This window comes from Trachypithecus francoisi, unplaced genomic scaffold (assembly GCF_009764315.1).
Source record: "Trachypithecus francoisi isolate TF-2019V2 unplaced genomic scaffold, Tfra_2.0 Lachesis_group2, whole genome shotgun sequence".
NCBI classification, from domain to species: domain Eukaryota; kingdom Metazoa; phylum Chordata; class Mammalia; order Primates; family Cercopithecidae; genus Trachypithecus; species Trachypithecus francoisi.
The window spans coordinates 13,678,270-13,700,695 of NW_022681465.1; the positions used below are offsets into that span (position 1 = coordinate 13,678,270).

The following is a 22,426-nucleotide window of genomic DNA, read 5'->3' on the forward strand; positions in this document are numbered from 1 at the left end:
CTTTATATGAGAAGCATTGGCGTATAACGTTCTAAAAAGTAGTTTTCACCACCCCAACTCTCTTCAGTTATAAATTGCTTGGAGGATTTTTAACCACAAATGTGTGTTTTCCAATTATTTTATTGGTGGGGGTTTTTAATGGTATCAACTAGCTCAAACAGTATTCCTGCCTTATCCACGGGGGATACATTCCAAGACTCCCAGTGGATGCCTGAAACCATGGATAGTACCAAACCATATATATACTATGTTTTTTCCTATACACACACACCTGCGGTAAAGTTTAATTTATAAATTAAGCACAGTAAGAGAGTAAAAATAACTAATAATGAGATGGAACAATTAAAACTGTATACTGTAATGAAAGCTATGTGAATGTGGTCTCTCACTCTCTGAAAATATTTTATTGTACCGTATTCACCTATTTTTGGACCATGGTTGACCACAAGTAATTGAAACTTTGGAAAGCAAAATAGTGGATAAGAGAGGACTACTCTATTCAAAACGATGTTTCTCAACCCTGACCACTTTAACAGGATGCCCTGGCCCCTCCCCCTAGATATTTTTATTTAATTAGACTGGGCTGTGGCCTTATTATCAATATTTTTAAAAATCTCTCCAAGCCGGGCACGGTGGCTCAAGCCTGTAATCCCAGCACTTTGGGAGGCCGAGGCGGGCGGATCATGAGGTCAGGAGATCGAGACCATCCTGGCTAACACGGTGAAACCCCGTCTCTACTAAAAAATACAAAAAACTAGCCGGGCGAGGTGGCGGCGCCTGTAGTCCCAGCCACTCAGGAGGCTGAGGCAGGAGAATGGCGTGAACCCGGGAGGCGGAGCTTGCAGTGAGCTGAGATCCGGCCACTGCACTCCAGCCTGGGCGACAGAGCGAGACTCCATCTCAAAAAAAAAAAAAAAAATCTCTCCAAGTGATTCTCAAGTACAGCCAAGGTTAAACACCATTATTTTAATAAATGAAAGGTTTTTGTAGTAGTAACATTGATTGTGAACATCTCCCTTCTGTCATCTCACATGGATGGTCACCAGTTAGTGAATGAAATACATGACAGGCTTTGCAGTCTGAACAGGCACAAAGGAAAAAGCAGTATCATTTAATAACTTACGGTGTGAATATCAGCATCAGACATCAGCATTAAATGGTATATTATACAAACTTAGCGTATTTATGCATATCATGCAGAGAGAAATTGGAGAGGTTCTGGGGCTTTACTTTAGAATTGACTCACAAGCATGTTCCTATCAAAACAACAAAAACAAAACAAACTCCAGGAAATCACTTTGCTTCTAAATTGAAAACAAGGAATGAATGGCATTGATGGAGATGAAGCTGGGCTTAATACCCTCATGAGGGGGAGTAAAAGGACTGTACCTACCTGTCATAGTCTGTTCAGGCTGCCATAGCCAAGTACCACACAGTGGGTAGCTTAGGCAACATACATTGATTTCTCACAGCAGTTCTGGAGCTGGGAAATCCAAGACAAACGCACAGATGGATTCAGTGTCTGGTGAGGGTTCTTTTCCAGTTCATAGATGGTGCCTTCTGTCTGTGTCCTCACATGGTAGAAGAGGCAAAGGGCCTCTATTGTAAGCTTACTATTCCCATTTATGAGGGCTCTGCCTATGACCAGACTATTGCCCAAAGGCCCCATCTCCAACTACCATCGCATTGGGAATTTCATCATGTGAATTTTGGGGTGGACCCACATATTCAGACCGTAGCCCTACTGGTCATTAAGGGTTCTTCCTAAAAACATGTTGTCCCGCCAGGTGGTGGCTGTTCACGCTCTCTCCTCTATACCGGAATTGACCTGTAACAGGAAGGGGGACAGAAACTCACCTTGGGTGAGCACTCCTTTGTCCTGGGTACTTTCAAGTTGTTTGTCTTTATTGTTCATCGCAACAACCTCACAAGGAAGGTATCATGTCATGCACCCATTTTGCATATAAGGAAATAATGCCTCAGAAATGCTAACCAACTTTCCAAATAAACCCAGCTTGTAAATGGTGCATCCAGGGTTTGAACCAGTCTGCAAGTTCCAAACGCCCCTTTTTCCCTGTCACCCTGCTGCCTCCCTGGCATCATATGAATCAAGAAAGGATGTGACCAAGAAGCCAGTTAATGAGAAGAATCTCTGAGAGAAGGAAGTTTTCCAGGTGGGACACTCCAAAGCCTAGGGTTACTCACACCCCTATTCGTATGCATTCCAGATGATAAAAGCCATCACAAGGTGATTGGAGCTAGGCAAGGAGTTGGTAGGTGTGGGAAAACTAGAACCCCTAACAGAGCCAGGCAGGAAGTAAGGGCTTGAGATGACAGTGTCGATGGGGGGCTTGCATATTAGCATCCAAATCTAGAACTCTGAATCACTTTTTCCCATGGGCATTTAATTACAGGGGAGCCTGTGTACTTGTGATTAGTGGCATGATTATATATAAAGGTGCTCATGGTTAACAGAGCCTTTAGTGAGCTGGCTGGGGCCTAAATAATGCAACTAAATACGGGTGACTGATTAAGCCAGGAGATTCCAGGTTTGGGGCATTCCTAAACTTTTTATTGGTAGCAAAATATTATTAATAATAGTTCTATTAGGCCAGGATTAATTTGAACCTGTAGCTTCTGACATAGTCTCATATATGAGATTCAGACCCTTTAACATGTGGTTAAATTTGAAAGACAATCTGTGGTGCTTTCTAAGTCAACCATTGCCCACACTGCAAACATTAGCTTCAGTGAAAATGCTGGCTGTGTTTCCTGAAGGGCAAAGGAAGGGTCTAGTCCCACAACGAATAGGCAGCAAAGGTCTCTTTGAGTCCAGCTCTCTATCTAAATGCAAGTAGTCCTCCAAGGGGCTCTCATCTTAAACAATTAGCAGTTTAATCTGGGGAGTGTCAAGATTATGACTAAAGGTGGCAGCAAGATAGAGGAAAGGATCTTTTTACAAAGACACAATTTGAGGGTTTTACAACTAGGCAAAGGTCTGTCGCGGTCTCTATAAACTGAAAACCACCTTGGAATTTTTATGAGAGGCTGCAGACCTTCTCATTCTGAAGCTCACCACTAGCAAGGACTGCCTGCCACGGACTCTATCCCAGTAGAACCATGAAGACATCATTGCAGCATGATACAGACATACGTCATAAGCAACTGTATAAGGCTCTGGTGTAATATTTCTTCTATGAGATATATTTATATCAATTGTGAAGAAGCTGGCATGAAATTATATTGCTAAGGTCTATTTAATTTCCAGATGATGTTACATTCTCTTTTATCATTCACCTAAAGACACACTCATTTTATTAAAGAGATGTAAATTTTCCCAAAATAAGCTAGTTGATTTTGTTCATGCACAAGTCATTGATTTTAGAAGATATTTTCTATTAACAATAATATACTTACATCTAGAGGCAAACAGGCTAGCATCAGAGAACAAAAAAATTAAATTTGCAACAATTCTATATCTCTAACATTAACTTAGAAAATTTCTCTCACTATTCCACACTCAGCTCTAATTTGTCAGCGAATCCTCCATCCTGATAAAGTACCAATTGGGTCAAACAATGTGTTCTGCTCTTTTCTACTGAAGACTGTTTTGATAGACTTTTAGCATGAGAAAAACAGATTAGGGAAATGAACAACAAAAAATATAAACCAAAATAAGCTAAAGCAAATATAGATATATTCTCCAGCTAATGCTCAATTTTCTGATTTCTAATACAACTAAAATATCTAGAAAAAAAATTTTTTTAGTACTATGATTTAACATATCATCTTTTTAAAAGTCTTTCATTTGTCCCATTTGTAAATCTTTGTTATCTGGGGTATCAGGTATCAGGGGATATCGTATGTGAATAGCAATGTATTATGTCCCGGGAACACTAAAAACATTTTCACTATTGCTAGAATAGCAAAAAGTTTCATTGCTGCATACAAATGACCACTTTTCAAATGATAAAACATTGAAATGTTTTATAAGCTCTTTTCCTAGAGGTCTCCCGGGATTTGCCTTAAGTATTTGCATAAATAAATTATAAATGGATCCATCACAGCTGACTGCATTGAGTGAGGTGAAACTCAAGAGTGAATTTTAAACTGTGCTCAGCAGTCAAGAGGAGTGTTCAGTACCAGCTGCAGCACAGGTTTTCATTCATAATCCTTCCCAGGTCTCTCCATTCCGTGACTTTCCAGGTAGTCTCTTCGGTGTCCTTCATCAATTTAATCTTTCTCTTTTCGCAGCTACTCAGAATGAACACTCTATGTGGTCTTATTAAAATCGACTCCTGCACAAAGTATTGGGGAAGACTTAATTGGCCTTCCAGGCTAGCATGTTTGTGATTACGTTTGATACGAATGCTGTGCATATTAGCCTAAGTGAAGAAATAAATGAAGAAAAGTATTACAGTGATCATAAAACATTACTAGAACAGGGGCAAAGCATCATGCTGCACAATGTGTCTTGGCTCTGCCCACAAGATGCACAGCAAGGAGCAATAATGTATTGCCCAATGAAAAATACCATTTGGTATGCAAATTAAAGAGAGGACAAAGCTTCCGTTCTTGGCCCTGCATCCACCCAACATAAACTCAAACTTGGAAACAATTAAGTATGCCTATAAATCCAGAGCCTTGGAAAACTAAATGGAGTCCTAAATCAGAGAAAGACACTAAGAAGGCAGAGAAAGAATACTCATTAGCCGGGTCCACACAGTGGTTTTATGGGTGTTCCTAAGAGAAAAGAGCTGATAGGACTTTTATAAGACCTCAGATAAAATCCTTTAAGGCATTGACATTATAATATTAGATCATAATACCGTTGGCACTTTGCAAGAAAATTCTGAAATCCGGGGGGAAGAAGAAACCATTTTTAAAAGGCTCATTTGAGGAGTTTTGAGATTAATTCATTGTCTTGATCAAAGGTTATTGCTAAAAAACAAATTCTAAGTGTCTCAGGAAAAGAAATCTGAGGCCACTTATCCACCACTGCATCTCACTCTTGATATTTCATTCTCCACTTCAAGTTCCTTCCCTCCCACCTGCTCTCTGTATGTTCTTATTTTATGCAAATGAAAGGAGAGAGTAGAATTCTGTCTCTAAATACGATTTACCTGGCTGCTTAGATTTATGGTTTTCCAGGCTGAAGACCAGAACTAGAAAAGTCCCTCAGGGTGCAGATCAGAGAAGCAACACATTCTACTACTCTCGCATAGATAACATTAATTTTGTTTAAAGTGCAGCACAGAGTAAGTCTCGTCATTTAAGACAACTAAGAACATGTTTGTAAATTCAGTTTCTTAGCCAAATCTCATATCTGATTCTAAAGCTGACCTGGAATCCTTCTTATCCTCCTTCTCTGGGGATATTTACAGAAACTTGATGTGCACATGTCGGACACAGCAGATGCCAGTCAATGGACCAGAACACATGAACCTCAAGAATACTACTAGATTTCCTCCTCGTGTTTTCAAAACCGACTGATCGATTTACTGGTTTTCCAAAGGATTCACACTATGGAGAGCCATATTGTGAATATAAGTGTACCATTTGTTTATCCTTAAGAGGCATTATTTTGATGTGCTAACAGGGGCTACTAATCAACAGTGATCTGTTACTCAGTTTTTAAAAATCACTCCTAATACTTGCAAAAGAAAATTATTTAAAATGTAAAAGCAACTATGCATGTCATCAGGGCCATTTTAGGGAAAAAAGCGTGCTGCAGATTTTGGGGAGAAGATTGTCTTTAAGACAAAATTACTCATACATATGTTTTATTATTTATATAATTACTAAACATCTTCATATTGAAAAAACACTTCATATTAAAACACTGAAATGTTTTATAAGTATGCACTCACATGCCTAGGTTTTTTTAATTTTTGTGGGTACATAGTAGGTGCATATGTATTTATGGAGTACACAAGATATTTTGATATAGGCATACAAGGCGTAATAATCACATCAGGGTAAATGGGGTCTCCATCACCTCAAGCATTTACCCTTCGTGTTACAAACAATCAATTATACTCTTCTAGTTATTTTAAATGTGCAATTAAATTATTATCGACTATAGTTATCCTGCTTTGCTATCAAATACTAGATCTTATTGATTCTTTCTATTTTATGTACTCACTAACCATTCCCACTTCCCCTAGATTTACATAATGCTTCATCTTTGAACAAAAATTTATCACTAATAGTGACATTGATACTGTATATTTTGTCTAAACGATAGAATCCTACAAAGTACTTAAGTATAAAACTTGTGGCTATCTCATCAGGTCTCTTAATACTGAATTCTTTATAATGAGATTTTTCCATTGCAAATGGCATTTAACAAAAAGTGCTCCTCATTCCAATGACTTAGAAGCACATGATTTCCATCCACTACTACTCTGAACTGGCAGCCGTCATAATAAGGTGTGAAATCTCATTAAAAAGTAGCATTCCACAGCCCTCCACACCAAGTCAGGTTTTCCTGTTACCCATCCTGCAGATACTGTGCCCACTTTCTCCCTTTAGGGAGCAAGAGTCCAGTCCCCAGTGCTTGGGGTCTGAGATGTTTTCCTTTTCTCTTTTAAATCTAAATTTAGATGTCACCTTCTCAGAGCTGCTTTTCCTCATGGCGCAATCAAATTAGGTCTTTCCAGGCAAAAAGTGTCCAGAATAGAGACGTTGTTCAAGGACACTGGACCCTGGCTAGACTTTTTCCCCTGATGGTGACATGGCCTCACTAATGCTGAGGTGGTTCAATGTTTGCCAACATTTCCTTAAAGGGATGCTCAGAGAAGCCAAGGTATGCTTCTACAGAATGGTGAAATAAGCCCCATACATAAAAAGACAGTTATTTATGAGGCAAGACTTTCCTTTTAGACTGAATTTTGGAAGGACCTTACCTGCACAGAGAGGGTCACCAGAAGCTGTGAGTTGCACAAGGGAACAAGAGAAAGAGAAAACCAGAGAAAAGCCAGGTAAGGATGAGCAGCAGCTGCTCTGGCACAGGGAAGCACCTCCCTGCTATTGCATGTATGTCCTCAATAAAAATAAATGTCAAATAAGAAGAAAAGTTTTTGAATGTTCTCACCATAAAGAAATGATAAATGCATGAGATGTTCTATATACACATTACTCTAACTGGATCATTATACAACATAAATATGTATCAAAACATCAAATTGTACTCCATAAATATGTACACTTACAATGTGCCAATTAAAAAAATCAATTTAAATTTAAAAAATAATAAAAGTCAAGAGATTATGAATATTTAAATTAGCTTGTTTAATCACTCCACATTGTATACATACATCAAAACACCACATTTTACTCCATAAATGCAATATAATCAGCTAATCATTAAAAATATCAATAAAACAGTAAAACTAAATGGGGACATTGTAACATGGCTTCTGCCTGACAGTGGTGACACAACTGATATGCTGCAGTCTCCTCTGTTATTCTTATTCATGACATCCAGTATTTTCCCTCATAGCACTTAATGCACAGTCTTTATATTATCTTCTAGACACCTAATGTACCTCATGTTATACAACCATAAATTTAGATTATATACAACTACTGATATAGTTTGGGCTCTGTGTCCCCACCCGAATCTCATCTTGAATTGTAATCTCCATGTGTCAAGGGAGAGATCTGGGGGGAGGTGATTGGATCATGGGGACCATTTCCCCCATGCTGTTCACATGATAGTGAGTTCTCACGAGATATGATGGTTTAAAAGTGTGACAGCTCCCATCCCTTCCACCATGTAAGATGTGCCTTGCTTACCCTCGGCCTTCCACCGTGATTGTAAGTTTCCTGAGGCCTCCTCAGCCTTGTGAAACCTGGGATGGAACAATATAGTTTGGCTCTGTGTCCCCACCCAAATCTCTTCTTGAATTGTAATCCTCACATGTCCGGGGAGGAACCTGGTGGGAGGTTATTGAATCATGGGGGCAGTTTCCCATGTGCGGTTCTCATGATAGTGAGTTCCCACAAGATGTGAAGGTTTAAAAGTGTGTGGCTGTTCCCTTCATGTTCTCTTTCTCCTGCTCCACCATTGTGAAGATGTGCATGGTTCCTCTTCATCTTCCACCATGATTATAAGTTTCCTGAGGCCTCCCCAGCTATATGGAACTGTGAGTCAATTTTAAACCTCTTCTGTTTATAAATTAACCAGTCTCAGGTAGTTATTTATAACAGTGTGAAAACGGACTAATACAACTACATATGTACCTGAATAATTGCTATATTCTGCATGTATTCCTCTCAGGTGAACTCTATGAGATTAGGCACTGTGCCTGGTTTTTTTTTTTTTTTTTTTTTTTTCACCATTGCATCACCAGTTCAGCAGAGAGTCTTCACAGGAGGTGCAAAATAAATATTTTTAGTAAATCAATATTGGGACAGTTGAAAAAAACTGTTGCATGACTCTGCAATGGTACCAAGCCCCTGGCAGTTTTTCTCCATGTCTAAGACCATCAGGAAGCCTCTCCACCGCAGGAGAGATTCATTCAATCGGTTCCCCCTTGCCTACCTGACTGTGGAATACCTAGCACCTTTTGGTGGGAGGAGCCCGGGTAGGAGTGGGCAGCTATGCAGAAAGGGGCCTCATTGACTCATCACTGCTTCAGAGGCCAGCCATGTTGAATTAGTTCGTAAAAATTCTTAGTTGTTTTCATGGTCTTTTTCTACTTTGGGTCTCCAAGACTCACGCATGCATACTAACAGACGTGTATCATAAAATCATAGGAATGACACATTTTCAAATTATTTGATAAAAATCCAGTTTTGAAAGCTTATTTCTAGATACTTAGTGTCAATTACCCCCCTTTCTGATAAACAACAATTATGAATGAGGCATTTAGTAAAAACATTTTATTAATTCCATGATGTCCACATTTTCATTACTTGCTTTTCAGAATGAAATGATTGTTTCACCACAATTCACACAAATTAACTGATACATTAATCCACACCAAAAGAAAGAACTCACATGAAAACAGTATCATCTACGATGGGGGGAGTCACAGGAGCCACTCAGGCTTAACTCTCATCATCATGAGCATGAAATAATGATCCTGGTCCATAGAATGAAGCCCAGCGAGAGGGGCTCACACTTGTCTCCTGGTATCCACCTCCCAAAAACCATTTATCAAAACAAATGCAGTCATACAGATCCAGAGCTAACCAAAAGTTTGTAAACCACAATTCTAATTTAATACTGACCAAATTTTCTAGTCAATGGGTTAGATGAAGAGTTATTAATAACCTGTAACCAGAATTTAAAAAAATATATATGTGAAAAGTTCATTTGATAATGTTTCCTAATTAATAAAAGCCCATAGGACATCCCTACACACTAAGATTTCTATTCTTTCTTTATTTTTTCTCCTAATCATCATATTTTTTTCAAGCCAACTATAACTCTTGCTATCACATCTGTTCTTATTTTTCTATCTTGCCATCTAATCTTTGTCCACATGCAAATATATTTCACTGTTATAATCACAGTGTACTCAATATTTTGTGAACTAAATCTTTCACTTAACAGTCTGAGTCTACCATTTTCATATTATGGAATCTTCAAAATTATTTTTTATGGTTGCCTAATATCTCCTAATTTCCTTAATCATAGCCTGATTATTGAATATTTATGACATTTCCATTTTTTTGTTATTAAATGTAATTTTATATAGACTATTTTCAGTCTTTTAAATTGTTTCCTGGATACAGAGAAAATAAAGATCCAAGTGTGTGAATATTTTTATGGCTCTTACTGTATTTAATCATTTTACAAAAAAGGTTGGGTTGATTTACACTGCTCTAGCAATTTGTGAGTGGATATTTACTGAGAGCATGCTATGATTTACTTGTAGCTTTAATTTTTATTATAAGTTATCAATTAGTATCTCATTATTAATTATAAGTAGGCTTAAACATTGCTCTACATTTATTCTTTATGCTTACATAAATTGTCTATTTACATTCTTAACCCATTCTTCTATTTCCTTCTATTTTTTAAAAGGCATTTTTAATTGGCTGCTTGAAACCCTGAAAATAAGTCTCTTAACTTGACCTAAATACGAAAGGCAATAGAAGCAAAATCAGCACAAACTTGCCCTGCTACCTTCAAGAACTTGGCTGTTACCAGGCCATATTAACAGAAGAATAATAATTCCTTCCAGAGAAATACTGTATGCTTACCCTAGTCGGTCTTCACAGCAAAGAAAGAAGAAAATGCACTACTGTGGATTTGAGGGCCACACTTCATGAGGAAGTTGTAAGTTCACTTTTTTATCACTAAATAGCATTTTCAACAAACTCAGACATTGGTCACTAATGATGAAACAGGTAAAATATAAGCACCCAATTAAGGAGTGGGGAAAACCTATGCAGCTCATTAATTGCATAAAGGAACTGACATGACACTGTCCAGCAGTCATACAGAAACAAAGCTTACAATAATTTAGATCTCGCATTTTCCAAAGCATTGGGTGGGAACACTCCCGACATGTTACTTGACATCACAGAGAAGGGCAACCCCACGGAGCACCCAGTGTTCAGGGGTCTGGGCCGTCCTGAGGTCCACAGCAGCAATGTAGTTCAAGTCCGTTCGAACCGGCTTCTTATAGATGGGACAGGAGTAAAACCGAGGATCTCGTAAAGCTACAAAAAAATCGTAAAAGAAAAGAACTTGGTGAATTTCACACTTAAGTGCCCAAGGAGAGTGCAGAGCCATGCTTCTGCATTCTGTAGGTCATTTCAAAGACAGATGGGTTTGGCAGAATAAGGGACATTCTTTCTGAGGCCAGGCAATTCCTGGATGTGACGCAGATGCTCCCACAGGGTGCCAGTAGCTGTGGCAAGACACCCAGACAGCGTCTGGTGGCCTCTGCTGGCCCCCTGCCCCGAACCATGGACAGTAACTCAGCCCACATGCTTCCTCTCTCTCCTTTGCACCTGTCAACTCAACGTCCCCCTCCACCTGTTCTCCTTCATCTCCCCACCAAACCTTGAGCGCACACAAGTCAGTTTTAATCAGGCATCCAGCACCAGTGGGCATTACTTTATTATTTCAAAATCTTCAGCCCTGCAGGCCATAGTTTACATCACATCTTAAATCCTAGGACAGAGGGTGCTTCCCCACCCCCCAGCTAAATCAGGTATTGTGAATTCTCTATAAATGTAGAGAAATAAAATTGCTGGGAAGCAGAGAGTAACAGACCAGTTCACCTCTCTGAGACTCAATCTACCTTTCCGGAGTAGAAGAATAGATGCAGTTTCCAAAATGACACTGCAATGAAAGGCAATCTATGCGTGTCCATCCTTCAGAGATCCTTTCTAACACATCCATCTCCACCCACAGGCTCCCTTTCTTTCCAGCCTTGGAAACCCCATACTCACAGACAGGCCCAGGGCTGTGGGTACTTAAACTCACATGATTCATGAGGGCCCTCTTTAAAAAAAAATGAGTGAAATTTACAAATAAAAAAGTAGGCTTTGGAAGGAGCTTCTGCCTGCGAGCAGCCTGGGAGTTTAAGCCTCATTAGTGTCTTATGAAACCAGTCTGTCCACAGTAGTTTACCTGCACATCTCCTAACATACATCTCAGGAAGTAGTGTATTATTTTATAGTCTCTTCCAGATTATACATTTTTCGAGGACAAGAGTGTGTCTACACCCATCCCCGTACTCTTCTGGAAAGTCAATATTATATTTTTTAAAAACCCTCACTTAACTACTGAAGTGAAATGACATTTAACTAAGAGGATGCTCTGCTTTTGTGAATTAATGTGACAAACATGGGCACTGAAACATATCAGAGTTATTGAATTTATTTCTCAAAACTGACATGCTCAAAAATTTGCCTTTTCCAGAAAATTATAAAAGCAAGGCACTATCAGAATTTGAAGTGTCATTATTTGATCCAATAGACCTTTTAACCTGCTGTGCCCTGTGTTTTCACATATCCACTATACATTTAATTAATTGTATTAGAAGTGAAACATTTGAATATAATAATATGATACATAAGTTTCAATATAAAATAAATAATTCTAAGGCAGTGATTCTTAACCAGGGATGATTCTACCTATGGGGGACATTTGCCAATATCTGAAGCCATTTTTGGTTAACACAGCTGTGGGCTTGCTACTAACATCTTCGTGAATAGAGCTCAGGGATGCTGCTAATATCCTATAATGCGCAGGACAGCACCCCCCCCCCAAAACAAAGTTATCCAGACCAAAAATGTCAACAGTACCAAGACTGAGAAACCTTCTTCTAAAACAATGAAGATATTTTACAGTATTTTAAAACTCTGTGTTTCCTCAATCTCATGAAATTAATCATTAGAAATAACCTAAAACAATGTGATATCTACTTTTTAAGTCTCAGTGTAATTTTTCCAATTTCCATGTGTATATCACTAGTAATAATAATTAGGCAAATATATATGAAAAATTCTGAACAAGTAAATGAATGACAACGAATCGTGCAATGCGGTTAACACTAACTATACTCACTGATATAGTTAAATCCTTTAATCCTAGGATCTTTAAACATGTAACAAATATATAACTCATTCTTCTTCTTGCTGCAAATTTGATTAACAATCATTTTATAAACTTGAAGTAAGGTTTTGGTGCCTTACATCTGAATCTCATGATAATTACAATAATTACAACCTGAGAAGCATTTGACTACTTGGATTTTAATCCCAAAAGAAAAATGGAGGAAAAAAATAGCATTCTCTTCAATAAGCAGGTAAAAATAATTTTCTGAAGTATTTATCCAATTCTATTTATTTTTAATTGCTTCAGAGCTGAAAGTGCTCACGCCAAGTCACAGCGTGCAGCAAACTTCTGTGGCAGGATTAGAAGCCACTGAAGATATAATTTCATAGTGAAAACGCTGACAGATGCTAAACAACTACATAAGCAGATGATTCGAAACCATCCCCCTGTTTAGACAAACAACTTTGAAGACAAAAATAAGCATGTGAGGTAGGTAGAACAAATCAACTAAATATGTTTAAAACCTTGGGGCTCCAGAAGGAGGAGGAGAGAGGAGAGGTTGTGCAAACTGGCAAGCTATACCCTTTAGGATCTTAAAGGTTTTAATAAAACACCTTGGGGGAATTTCATTTTCTGACTGTTTAACTTCCCTATCTACCTTGCTTTTTCATCTACATGTGAGTATGCATCCATATATTGCTTCCAACATCCAAAATAACCATTACATAGAGAGTCTCTATAGAATCGTTAAGTCATTCTTTTATTTAACCACCCTTTTGCTAATAACATTTAAATTACCGGACAGTTCACTCTTAATATACACTATTTCTTTCACTCCCTTAAAAAGCATTTGAGTTAAGCATGTTAATAAGAGTAACAATTGAAAAAATATGTATTAAATGCATCCTATGTTCATTGCCAGTACATTGTCAGTACATAGGAAGTATTTAATACATATTTTTCCTAATAACATTGTGAGTTTAATTCTCTCAGCAATCCTGTGTGATGGGTACTACTATTTAATCACTTTACGAATTCAAAAACTGGAACAGAAGGAGGCGAGTTGTCCAAGATTAGAAAGCTGTAGTAATAACTGAGAATGAAACCTAGTCAGAATGGATCCGTGGCCTCTCCACTTCATCGCTGCAATACTTCGGATGCACTATGCATGTATACCTCTGTCTTTGCAGAAAACATGAAAATGAAATGGACAGAACTAGATACCTGAGTTCAATCTGTGGCATACTTTAGATAGGCCTCCAAAGCCACATGACTAATGACTAGGATGATAAAAGCCAGGAGAACCACTCGACTATCCTGGCCCCTGGCTCATAGTCCTCTACCGGTGAACAGGGGCATAAGCACTTTTCAGCCTGCAGGATGATGGAGGGAGGTATGGGCAGGGAGAGCACCACCCACAGAGGGCTCTCCCTGTGCCCTCCCACTGCCTACAGTCTACCTTAACAGGTACCTGAGAAAAATTAACTCAGGACTTCAATATTCAAGGGAGCTGTCCTCATTTTGAGTTTAGCCTTTATTTTCAAGTTTCGTCCCAGGCGCTAAGAGGACACATAAACACAGAATCTCAAGTGGAAGACTAACCATGGGAATTCCCAGAGGTTTGCATATACCTCACAACAAACAAATGTGGTTCTGATACCAGCTTTCACTGTCAGTAGCCAGGAATCATGGACAAATTACCCAAGGTCTCCAAACCTTAATTTCTCCATCTGCAAAATGAGGACGATAAATTTGACAGAGTTGTTGTAAAGATTTGCCTGGTATAGTATAATGCCTGGAATGTGGAAGGTGCCTAAGATAGAGATGTTCTTTGACACTTCTTTATCTCTCTGTCTCCACACACATACATACACAGGCACACGCACATACACACACAGGCACACGCACATACACACACATGCATCTACTTACGCATGGACCTTTTCACTCAAGCAACTTCCCAGACTCATGTTTCCCATGACTTTAACAGACTTCCAGGTTTACAAGCTGACAGCCGATTAAACCCTGTGGGCTCAGGAGCCAGGAGGTCTCTACTCCCGGTCACCACATATGGCTATCCCCACCGCAGTCCCAAATCTGCACAGTCTCAGGTCAAAATGGGTCAGACGGCATTCTTAGATACATTTTTTTCCTTAGCAGTAAATAACCCTTGAGACCCCTCTTGCACCTACTTAGTGATCAGAGGTACACAGAAGGCTTGCCTCATCCCTCACAAATGTTCCAATCACAGTTTTCCACCACATCAGCTACAGTTCTAAAGTTCGCTGAGAATCATCCATCTGCTCATATAATAAATCTGTGAAGACACATCTTTCTTCTATCTGTCCTTTTCAGCTTCCTTTGAGAATAGAGAATATAGATGGTGTGCATGTGGTTTTACTCTCTTGGTGAATTGAGTACCGTTTGAATGACTTTTCCATGATTTTCTAGCAAGAAACATGATTTCCTTTTAAAGTTTGAGGGTGTATCACTCAATTTTTAGAGTTAAAATAAATATCTAGATTTCTTCTTTTAGAAAACAAATAAACCAGTCCTATATCTATATTTTAATGATTATTTAAATTGAGAAATTTCCTTCATATTAATGTAAAAACAGTTACGCCGCACTTTGGTCTTTAATGATGCTACACACCTCTTTAAGTCAATCAGAGCCCTGCTCAATTATCAAAATTGAGTAAAAATTACATGTATCACATGAAAAGGGTAACAGAATGTTAGTTTTCCATTACTAAAGAAACACCTCTTCAACAACAAAGCTATTTTAACAACAAACCAAGTTTCCACCAGCTCTTACTGAAATCAGAAAAGGAATAAAGAACTAAAGTTTTCTTTTAATACTTTGAAATTAGCCCCCTTTTCCTTTGCTTATTTTATTTTCTCCCTTACCTGCTGCTAATGAGCATCACCACTGGCTAACATGCAGCAGGGTGGATATAGTGCTTCTATAAAAATCTGTTCTTAAATCATAAAGAATTGCCAGTATTATAAAATTATTACTTTATTACTACCATGCTGAGATGTTCAGTGTCAAATTGCCACGGATTTTTATAGTTTAGTCACAAGAAAAAACAGTAACATGCAACTCAACTGGAAAAAAGGTTTTCATTTCATTTTATAAGGGAGACGCTTTTACAACATGTTGACTAGATGCAATGATATGATAAAGCAATTTTTCTAAAATACTATTTTTGGCTAAAGGAACACTTGATTATTATTTCTATAAAATAATTACTGTCCCAAGATGTCACACTACCCTAAGAACCAGTAAATACAAAGCCATAGGCAGTATGCTTGCCTAAGCCCAGGTAGACACATTTATCTTTTTTGATTTAACTAATAAATATTGAACTACACCATGTGCCAAGCAGTGTGCTGAGAACCTTCGTGTTCCTAATCTGATGCTCAACTCTTCCCTTCACAGGCTCTTCTTCCTTCATGTTTTAAACACTGGTCCCCTCCCAAGGTAATGCTTATTCCCTTCAACAAATCACAATCTCTCTAGCTTGTTGTTCTCAAAGCAAAAATCATTTCTCTAGCAAACTTTTGAAAACACTGAATGAGACGTGGTGTGAAATCCACCTTTAAACATTTTCCATAAATATCAGTTCTCTCTTCCGACTCCCCCATTTCCACCTCTACCTGAAGAACCTCTTTCATGTGGAGGCTTTGTTATCCACCTACACACTGCTGACATCCAGCTAACCTGGACCGGGTCTGTCTTCTAAATCCCAGAACTAAACTCTTCACCAAACCCAGCACATCCATTACCACCTCATGACTTTCCACTCTTCCCTCTGCTCCAGGATGTTAGCATAGCCCCTTTCTGTCACTTGGATCTCAGCTCAATATTCCTAACAGAACTCCTGAATTATCTTACACTCAAACCATGTGTATGGCTTGCATTTGTCCCCTAAAATTTCATGTGTTGAAAACTTAATCACCGGTACAACAATATTTGGAGGTAGAATCTGATAAAAGGTGACTGGGTCAAAATGGTAAATCCCTTATGAATGAATGAATGTCATTATCATGCCAGTGAGATAGTTATTGCAAGAGTGGGTTGCTATAAACCAAGTCCAGCCCCGGTGCCCCTCTCTGTCTCACATGCTTACTTCTACCTTCTGTTTGTGACCGTGGAATGACTCTCACCAGATGCTGGCATCATGCCTTTGGACTTCCCTGCCTCCAGAACTAGGAGCAAAATAAACTTCTATTGTCTATCACATGCCCAGTCTGTAGTATTTTGTTATAGCAACAGAAAATGGACTAAGACACCACGCATGTGTTTTTGTGCAGAGAAACAAGAAGTATCTGAAATCAGTATGTTCATTTCTAGTCAACTGTCATTATTCACAGTAGTTATGTCCTATAAAGTCACCATGAATACTGAATTAACAAATGCCAAGCCATTGCTCCTAGGGGAAACACAGGGTTAGTTTCCTGCAAGCCTCTGGTCACAACATTTCCATCAAGCAGTCAATACATAATCTTGTTTTATGTGTGTTTCTGTTTAAGGATATCTTGTTAATATATTTTGTTGATTTATTACGATTGCACTGGAGGCCAACAGCACTATGACTAATGCCTGAAGGAAGTTTGTCCAACACATGTATTTTCTCCATAAGGCACAGTCTTTTTGTGCTCAGAAACAGCAGACTTAAACACTACACTTGGGGGCCATTTTAAATAGGAAAAAGTACCAAAAAAAAAAAAAATGGAAAAACATGGTACTAAAGAGACCACAAACAGGACACTTAGTTGTAATATGAAAGCTGGAACAAGAAGGCACAGCCTCACCTTGTTTGGCCCTGGCTAGGAATACGTATGTCTGGCAACTCCAGTTGTTTGCTGCTTTGCACATGTTTGTGAATGACCATGGGAATGACTATAAAAGTGTCATGAGTATTGAATCGGGGGCTACAGAGAAATTTTAGCAGGTGGGCAAATTCACAAATACAAATCTGTGAGTAACAAGGCCCGACTATATTTGTTTCTTTTATGGCTATCACCCCTGTTTGCAACTCAGCTCCACAAGAATGGGAAGCCTGTTTGGTCTTTTCTCAGTGCTGCCATCCCAGCACTAGGGAAGTGCTTGGCAGATGGTCAGTAAGCAGTCATTGAACGACCAAGCGAGCTAATGCTATTTCCCTCTGCCACAAAAAGTCTAACTCCCCATAACTATCATTCTTGTCCTCCAAAGCACATCTCAAAAGCAATCACCCCTAAACTCCTAGACATCTCTGTGTTTTCTTTCTGAGCATCTCTTCTGTAACATGTATCAATTTGTATTTTCATTATTTACTTACTATGGGTCTCCTTCACTAGACTGTGAGTCTCTGGGGGCTGGATCTGATTCATAATGATCTTTGTATCCCTTGCACCTAAGGTTATGACTGGTAACTATTAGACATCCAGCAAATGTTTCCTTAAAAAATAAATACTTGGGTCTGGGCGCTGAGGAGGCTGAGGCTGGAGAATCGCTTGAACTCAGGAGGGTGCAGTGATCTGAGATTGTGCCACTGTACTCCAGCCTGGGTGACAGAGCGAGACTGTCTCAAATAGATAAATAAATAAATACTTATAGTTCATTAATTATTTTATCTCTTTACTTGTTAGAATCTTTTGTGCTTCTATTGTAAAATCAGTACTTCCTTGGTATCTACTACCATGGCTAGAGTTTATGGTTTATGCTTCTAAAATGAACAGGGAATTCCCTCATGTGCTGAAATGTGGTTACCGCTGTAGAGATGTTAGCTGAGTGAAAGGTGACCAAAAAAGAGCCTCCAGAAAACATTAATCCAACAATGGAAAATAGTTTAGGCATTTTTAGACTTGTCAAGTACAGCTTTGATAATTTTGTTAAAGTAGAATCACGTGTGTACTTCACAGAAGTATTATTACATTCAAAGACTGAAATAAGAACCCAGTATTTTACCATTAGCTATAGGATTAAGCCAAATGCTTCTGAATTCAATCTAGACTTCACTATCTGGTTCAAACCTCCAAGCTGGTAGAGCCACAGCCTCCAACTGAGCCCTGTGCAGTCTCATCTAGAAAGCCTCCTTACCACAGCTCACCCCACCACATTGCATCCATTCTTCAAAGCTCAGTCCAGGCCCAGATGCTCCTGAGACTCAGCCCCTGCCCACTTCATCCCGTGTTATCTCACTCTCCTTCCCCATGCTTATTAACCATGCCAAACATTTCTTTCTTATCTCGTCAGCTAATATTTCCTGAGTATCCACACATATTAATCTGCTTTATTAGATAAGCAAGTACTATCTAGAACTATTGCCTCCTCAATATACTCAAGAAAGTGCCTAGAGGTCAGTGAGTCCCCATTAAACTTGGGTGTGAATGTAAAGCTAGTTGATAAGAGTAAAATCTCTACTACATGATGACAAAAATAATGAACTCCCGTGCTGATAATGTCATCCAAACGAACAATGCGAACACTTACTGAAGGTACAAGACAACTTACTGTTGTTTTCTGCATAAATCCTTATGACAGGCATCAACTCAAAGAGCACTTTTGGCTTTGATTCAATGAGTTTCATGTTCCTCTTGTCCCAACCAGCACCTTCAAGATATAAGCCATAGACATAGACACCCTCTGTGGGAGGGGCAGAAATGTCATCCTTCATCCACTTGGTGACCTCATTGCAAAGCACCATATTGTCCAGAGCCCAGCCTTTGTTGGCCTGAGTTATTTCCTATTCAGGGCAGCAAAAGATGAATGGAGCAGTTAGAGGTTTGTCTTAATAGAAAGAGCATAACAATAATGAAAGCTTGGCTCCAAATCACTCTAATTCAAAGGAAGTACAATAGTGAGTAAAGAATTAGCAAGATTCTCTCATAAAAAAAAAAAAAACCACACCCTAATTTAGCTATGTCTACTTTAAAAAGACATACAAAATCAAATCAAATACAAAAATAAGAAATAAATATTTTGAAAGTCGAGCTAGCAGCCTGAGAACAAGTGGCTGGGATTTATGTTCATGACAATGTAACTGCTAGTACCAAAAAGAGACAGTCATTCTCTGTCTTATTATAGTCTTTAAAACTATAACGAAAGAAAACCCTGTGGAGGAAAATTATAATAACACAACGGGTGCAAATCAGAGCTCTTACCTGTCGCATTGCAGTTAAAAATCCCTGGGGGCTAAAAAAGCCTGTCATCCAAAAGCAGTGAGGTCGGCCATTGAAAACCCATGAGGTAAACTGGCCATTTCTTTCTATAAGTTCAGTAAACCAGAAACCCAGTGTACTTGAAACCCAAGAAGCCTGCAGTGAAGACATTTAAACAATTAACTGATATAAGTTTAATACTGCAGTGTAAACCAGCTATGTTCGCTAAAAAAAAATGATGAAATATCAATTTCACTTTTATAATGAAAAAAGCCCCTAAGTCATGAATTTTCCCTGGATTCTGGCATAAGTGTTTCAAATTATTCTTTCTCCTTAATAATAGTAATGCTACTAAGATATGACAGAATATACTAGTCATCACATGAACATCATATCAATTCACAGAACTGTTCAAGATATCTAATGTCAATCAAATCACTTTCCATGTACCAATATATTCATCACTGATTCTGCTGTAAAGGAATCAAAACAATTTATTGGATTAAATTTTAAGGCTTTCATCATTTTTCCTTAGGTTACAATTTCAATCTATAACACATAAAAAAGGATTTTTATTTACATAAATATGCTCATGGCCTTATCAAGATAAATCAACACTGTAAAATAGATCCCATGGATAATAAGTTGTAGAAGACTTGCTACACTTAATTGTAATGGGGTAAACAACAGTTCTTTTCCAGAATGTTTGTCACTTTAGAATACATTTTTGTTTCCTCTCCTGAAGGAGCAAAAAATGGAAACCCAAGACTCTTTGTCATCCACAAATTATTTGCATTTATTGCTTCTGACTTTGTCCCTGAATTCACCTGTGGGGCTTCCATTACGACAACTGGCATGGATATGTCATTAATGCCATGAGCAGCAGCAGTGGAAGGTATCTTCAAGTCATAGATTATAACATTTTACTGTAATTGCAATATTTTATGTACGAATAAATGTAGTAATCAACCTGGGTATAACACTTGAATTTCAAACACCTTAAGAATTAATCTGCCTATTTTCAAGAGTTATTGAGATTCCAAAGTCTGATAATAAGCTGAGAAGAATAAAAACCTGAACAAAATGATCATAATTTAAGAATTAAATCACTCATTGTCTGCTATCATTATAGGTCTGTTAACTAAAAGAGATGTATATTTTCTACTACATTCGGTCTGAGGGCAGAGGGAGCTGCTAACGAGAGTGCCCCCCGACAGGGGTTCCTGTTCCAGAGCCTCCCAGGTCCTACCAAGGTGGATGATCTGGTTTGGTAGGGAAGGAACTCACAATGGCCAGTGATCTGGAAGAGTCTCCCTCTGTCCTTGGCAATGAGAAGAGGCAATTCAGATAGAAAACTCTCTGGCATGGGCAATGGATTTATTAAAGATGAGAAGGAAATAAACGGGTCTGGTCAAAGCTGATTCTGAGTCTCTAAGCTATGTGATGAGAGGGATGGGGGGTGGTGTCATCAAATAACATGGAGAAGACAACAAGAAGCAGTCCTACTCACTATATGCTGCCTGTAGAACTCACTGCCTTATCATCTGCTGAAGCTCTGGATGACATGCCTGAGGCTCGGCACTAAACAAGTCCTACCGCCTTGCCATTTAGCCAAGTAATCTACAGAGGCCAACCCTCTATCCTCCCACCCACCAGTCTCACGTCTGTATGCTGCCCTCTCTGTGCAGCCCCAACCTGACGCAATCCCCCTCTGTCCTTGGCAATAACAAGAGGCAAGCCCCCCTCCCACGCCTTTCCACTCTACCTTCAGCATCTTCAATGCCATGATCAGAAAACTCTTCTAGATCCTCCACCTCATTCTGGAACACCCTCTCCATCCCTTCTCTTAACTGAAGTCTGCCCCCACCCCACACCCTCAACCCGGGACAGGCTGCTTCCTTCACAGCCTTCTCCAAATGTAGGCTACTGCTTTCCTCATACTCAACAACCCTCAGGACCAGGGGAAGAGGAGACGACCTTGTCATTTCTGACTGTTGTTGCCAGGTCATCACGCTACATCATTCTCTTCTTTTGAGTCTCATGCCATCCAGACATACTATCCTTACCCCTACTTGCTTCTATCACCTACTGGTCACTTCCTCTTATTCATGAAGGAGTTTGGCTTCTGGTTTACTCTTCTACTCAATCCCCCAAATAATAATGAGGATGATGATGATGATGATGATTGTGTTGGTGGTGGAGGTGGCGGTGGTGGTGGTGATGGTGGTGATGGCAGAGGCAATAATTGCTGGTAACAGTGGTGGTGATGGTCATAGTGGTGATAGTCGTGGAGGCAGTAATGGTGGCTGTGGTGGTGACAGTGGTGGTGATGGTCATAGTGGTGATGGTGGTTGTGGTGGTGATGGTGGTGGTGGTGGTGCGTTTTAGTATTAATAATCACAGGCACTTACATATCACTGACCACATGCCAGGTGCTGTTCTAAGCACTTCACACATATCAACTCATGTAATTCTCACAATAATGCTAGGAATTATATAATGCCATTATTTCCCTTTACAGGAAACTGAGGCACAACAAGGCAATTGGCGTACCCCAAGTTAGATAGCCCATAAGAGACATGATTTGAACCTGGGTATTCTGGCCAAGTAAGTGCATACTCAAAACCCATATACTGCCTTTATTTACTTTGATTAATCATTCTAGGTGACTTCAGCCACCCATGTGAACGATGCATTTAACATCCTACTATCTTATCTCATGACCCTCTGCTCTCTAATGACCCTGAT

The 22,426-nt window shown here is 39.0% G+C and overlaps 1 protein-coding gene across 1 annotated transcript in view; it reads right to left on the reverse strand.

The window, feature by feature from the left end:
- Positions 1 to 8,874: 8,874 nt before the first annotated feature.
- DNAH5 (dynein axonemal heavy chain 5) overlaps positions 8,875 to 22,426 on the reverse strand; it is a 262,592-nt gene continuing 249,040 nt past the window's right edge. Inside the window, exons 77-79 of the mRNA XM_033178810.1 lie at positions 19,682 to 19,834; positions 19,032 to 19,263; positions 8,875 to 10,680 (exon numbers count right to left, since the gene is read on the reverse strand). Of these exons, the coding sequence (XP_033034701.1) occupies positions 10,529 to 10,680; positions 19,032 to 19,263; positions 19,682 to 19,834 (537 nt within the window). The 3' untranslated portion in view covers positions 8,875 to 10,528. The remainder of the gene's footprint in view (positions 10,681 to 19,031; positions 19,264 to 19,681; positions 19,835 to 22,426) is intronic.